The sequence below is a fragment of the Hippocampus comes genome, unplaced genomic scaffold (genome assembly GCF_001891065.2).
Source record: "Hippocampus comes isolate QL1 unplaced genomic scaffold, H_comes_QL1_v1.1 scaffold238, whole genome shotgun sequence".
Taxonomy (NCBI): domain Eukaryota; kingdom Metazoa; phylum Chordata; class Actinopteri; order Syngnathiformes; family Syngnathidae; genus Hippocampus; species Hippocampus comes.
The window spans coordinates 897,965-902,642 of NW_017806177.1; the positions used below are offsets into that span (position 1 = coordinate 897,965).

General features: G+C 42.2%; 2 protein-coding genes across 3 annotated transcripts in view; one reads left to right on the forward strand and one right to left on the reverse strand.

Moving 5' to 3' along the window:
- scpep1 (serine carboxypeptidase 1) overlaps nt 1-1,564 on the reverse strand; it is a 15,135-nt gene extending 13,571 nt beyond the window's left edge. Inside the window, exon 1 of the mRNA XM_019897401.1 lies at nt 1,385-1,564. Within this exon, the coding sequence (XP_019752960.1) occupies nt 1,385-1,490 (106 nt within the window). The 5' untranslated portion in view covers nt 1,491-1,564. The remainder of the gene's footprint in view (nt 1-1,384) is intronic.
- Nucleotides 1,565-1,714: 150 nt separating this feature from the next.
- The window catches only part of coil (coilin p80), a 13,466-nt gene continuing 10,502 nt past the window's right edge, over nt 1,715-4,678 (forward strand). For both annotated transcript variants that reach the window (XR_002171396.1, XM_019897431.1), the window contains exons 1-2: nt 1,715-2,047; nt 2,832-3,573. Coding sequence is in view for 1 of the 2 variants with exons in the window: in XM_019897431.1 (XP_019752990.1) it covers nt 1,797-2,047; nt 2,832-3,573 (993 nt within the window). In the remaining variant the exon portion in view is untranslated. The remainder of the gene's footprint in view (nt 2,048-2,831; nt 3,574-4,678) is intronic.

The window sequence follows — 4,678 nt, forward strand, 5'->3', positions numbered from 1 at the left end:
GATTATTTTAACCGTAAGAAATCTTGTGTTTTTTTTCTCCCAAAAATACTCACAAATAAAATATGAAATGTCGGGTTTGCTTCGGGCTCGGGCCTGCAAATCAAGCTAAGTGATCGGGCTCGGGCCGGGTCGGGCTTTAATACCCTCGGGCCCGGTCGGGTCGGGCTCGATTCTCTTCTTGATCGTGAGCGCTGTCTTCACCGCTTAAATCGCCGACACTTTTACCGGGAACGGGGGTGCACGGCTGGGCTTCGTGTGTCGCTGGCCCCCTCGTCACTGTTGACCGGGGGCGGATTCCGTGCATCTGGTAGCGAGCGTAGCGAGGCCACTCCCCCGCAAGCGAGCATTTGCTCTGGAGCAAATTTAACCCAGCTGCATTCACACGTGCACATTTGTTCCGGCGTAGCGTCGCAAACGAGCATTTGCCCTGGAGCAAATTTTTAAACCACCTCCCTGAGGTGGATCAAATTTGGTCCGGTATAAGCTCTTTAGTGGAGCTACGTCAGAGCAAATGTGCACCTGTGAACGCTCGACTGGATCTGTTTCGGCACAGCGTCGGACCAAACGTTGCCGTGTGAACGGGGCTTGTGTTTAAATAAATGCAACTTCCCGTTATCGCCTTCAAAATCTGGATTGCGACATTTTATCCCACCCCTCCCCCCTTTTCCACAAACACGCTATTTGTTAGTTTATAATCAATTGAACCACAGTTTTTCATTTTGAGACCTTTTTTCACGGATGTGGTGTCAGGCGTCTAGAACGCACGTATTGACGCATTGGTCCACGTTTTTTTCTTCGTCGTATTATTTCAAGTATTAGGAGTCAGACACATTTGACACAGACCTAACTTGGAAGTCAAATGAAAAACCAGTCCGTTTTACCACGACGAATGGATGGATCTATCGATACATTTGTTTCAGTTGTAGTCAGAATTCTCACTTTAAAGTCAGAATTCTGAGATTCAAGTGAGAATTTTGCCAACCTTGTTTTTTTTTTTTTCTTAATTGGCCCTCATCCTCTTCACGGTGTAATAATTTGCATAACATTCCTGCGGATGTCACCGTTAGGGTCAAACGAGGACATTCCTGCCCTGCCAACCCCAATTGTACCTCAACTATCCATATCAATGAAATTGTTAACGTTTACTGTGTTTGCGTTATCGCCTCGATTAGCCCTATCAGTCCATCTTGAAATCTCGTCTGAAAACACATTTTATTTGGCTTTCGATTCGGTATTGTTTTTGTGTTTCAAGGTAATTGTTTTAGCTGTCTTAGTTTTTTTGTGTTCTGTTTTGAAATGCCCTTGAAATAAAGTTGATTTGAGTTAGAGGCTCTAAAAGTTCGAATATATTCAATAAAGAAACGATAGAAAAACGAGACCATACCTTTGCTGGCAGTAAGGGCAAATAAAAGCAAAACAGAGGTTGCCCGGCATTGGCCCATTTGTGGCTCACTTCTTTGAAAGATTCCCGGTGTAGTTTTTCTAAACATAAAAGTAAGTGATAACACTCAGCGTCAGCTGACTACTTCTTGTTTTTTCCCCGCCCCTTCCTCCTTTTCCTCCACCTCCTCATCCTTTCAGCTTCTTCTTCTTCTTCTTCTTCTTCTTCTTCTTCTTCTTCTTCTTCTTCTTCTTCTTCTTCTTCTTCTTCTTCTTCTTCTTCTTCTTCTTCTTCTTCTTCTTCTTCTTCTTCTTCGTCTTCTACTTCTTCTTCTTCTTCTTCTTCTTCGCACTCAACGCGTTATAATGAATTCCACTGAAGTTTTAGGCAGATTGCAAACATAACCATAACAGACATGGCTGCACATTGTAGCAACCACATCCGCGTACGTTTGCACTTTGACTATCCTCCACCAGCAGTCGTGGATTGTCGCATGTGCTGGCTGCTTGTGGATTTAAACACGTGCCGCATGGTGTCCGATCTGGAGAGCATCATCAGAGATAAATTTGAGTTTAGTCGTCAAAGCATTATCAACCTCTTCATAGATGATTGCTATCTGCTACACACGGAAAGCATTTATGTTGTACGGGATAACGACCGCCTCAGGTGAGTTTTTTAATGCCTTTAAAAAAAACATTAGATTTCTTGGTGCTTGTAGAAGCAATTGGTATACAGTAACGCACGGCAGTCTTTTGGAAAACACTCATGTAATCTGTCATGAAGGTACTATAAATGTATGTGTTGTCCCCATCAGTGTGACTAGATAAGAATATCTTTTCCTCCGAAATCCCAATCCGAAGTCAATCCATCCCACTTTGTTTATATCACACATTTAAAAAACAATACAATTCCAAAATACTGCACAGTGTATCTGGATTTGCAACCACAATCTTATTTTCTTAGGACCGTGAACCGATAGTATTCTTGTGCTTCACAAGCTGTGCACCGGCACTTATTTAAAGTGCCATTTCTATAGTATTGCCCCTTGAGAAGTTCATAATTATGGTTGTGAAATGGTTGCTATGAGGTATGCACTCACTGTATTTTCACATCATTTTGTCAGAGTGATAACTTGGTATTCACACATGATGTTTAAAAATGCTACCAACCGCAATAATCAGGTCAGCGGGCAACACTGCAAAGAGGTTATAGAATTATGGGCAATTGCTATGACAAAAAAAAAAAAAAAGATTCAGTGGGTTAAAAAAATGAAGAACAACTTGTAATCTTCGTGCTAAAAAGTAGCATATAAAAAAGTCAAGCTGTAGCATAAAATGGTATTGTTAGGGGTGATGTGAATGATCAACATTTCAGTTATTTTCAGAGTTATAAAGAATGTCATGTTTTGTGCATTGATTTGATTTGTACATGCTTTGTTTCCATTTTCTAGAGTGAAAGTGGACTGCGTGTCTCACCTGAATGGGAAACTAAGTGAAAACTGCAAATCGAGACAGAGACTTAACAAGCCCAACCTTAGTGGCGAAAAGGTAACGTGTGTGGAATGGATGGGAAAAAAGAGGAAGAAAAACTGTGAGGAGATTCTGGAAGTGGACATCAATAAGAGACCTCTTTTGGAGGAACACAATGATCTAAAAAATAAACGGTTAAAGAAGAAAAGACAGAAGGTCGAGGGAAATGGTCTGATTGCCACCGACCACCCAGCATTTTCTCTCCCCCCAAATCACAAAGACCAACCCAACTCCAAGGTAAAGAAAATCCCACGCCAATCAAAATCGCAGAATACCCAATCGCCAAGTTACAATAGGAACGGTTGTGTGCAAGATGACGCCCCAAACGCAACAGGCCCTTCTCTTCTTGCAAAAGTGTCTTCTGCCTCCAAAATACCTTCAAGAACTCTTCCTGCCAAGAAATGTTCCCCGTCCTCATCAGATACGGACTCCTCCGATGAGGACGATACTGTGGATCCCAAGCCTAAAAATAAGGATTCAACTGATGCTAAATTAAGATTGAATCAGAATTCATCTCATAAACAATTAAACTGTGCACAGAAAAAACACTCAAGTGCATCAGTGACCCCAAGTGACCAAATAGCAACGTCTCAAGAGTCTTGTGACATCAACGGTTTTGGAGATCTGGCTAACCCGCAGCCCAGTCAACAACAAAGTCTCAGTGTGAGTCGTGACCACCAATATTTTGTCTTTCATGAATTTGACAATGTCATCATTTTTCATGTACAATTAGGACCCTTAAAATGTACCGGAATTGGCGAAATAAGTTTCGTCTCCCTATTGTACCTCATCAGTTGGATACAAATTAAATTTCAAGAGCCTTTAGGTGTGAAGCCTTCATTTAACTTTCTTGTGAATTAACTTCATTGGCCTTGATTCAAATTGTGGGCAAAAGCGACCAACAATGCAAACACTGTTTTTTTGGTGTATATGACACACGTCAATAACTCACAAAATTTGTGACAAACACTAAGCTGTCTCTCACAGCATCTGCGATGGTATGGAGGGTTTCATGCCTACGGCATGGCTAACTTGCATATCTGTAAAGCCACCGTTAATGCTGAAAAATACCGTATTTTCTGCACTACAAGGCACATCAAAAAGCATTCCATTTTCTCAAAAGCCAACAGTGCGCCTTATAATCCAATTCGCTTTATACATGGATCAAGATTCTGATTTCTTGGTTATAGTATTTTAAATGTTCTGCAAAGCGCTTTGTTACAACTGCAGCGGTTATGAAGGCTTGAAATAAATAAAGCTGTATTATAAGATAAGATATCCTTTATTTGTCCCACACAAATAATTTTATATTAGTGTGTGTGTGTGTGTGTGTGTGTGTGTGTGTGTGTGTGTGTGTGTGTGTGTGTGTGTAAAAAAAAAAAAATCCTCGTCTCACCCCTCGGGTGGTGTCCATCCCTCATTCAGCTCGGGTCCTCTACCAGAGGCCAGGAAGCTTGAGGGTTCTGCGCAGTATCCTTGCTGTTCCCAGCACTGCACATTTCTGGACTGAGATGTCCGATGTTGTTCCCGGGATCTGTTGCAACCACTCATCTAGTTTGGGGGGTCACTGCCCCAAGTGCTCCGACCACCACAGGCACGACTGTCACCTTTACCTTCCAGGCTCTCTCCAGCTCCTCTCTGAGCCCTTGGTATTTCTCGAGTTTCTCGTGTTCCTTCTTTCTGATGTTTCCATCACTTGGGACCGCTACATCCACGACAACGGCTTTCCTCTGCCCTTTATCTATGATCACGATATCTGGTTGGTTCG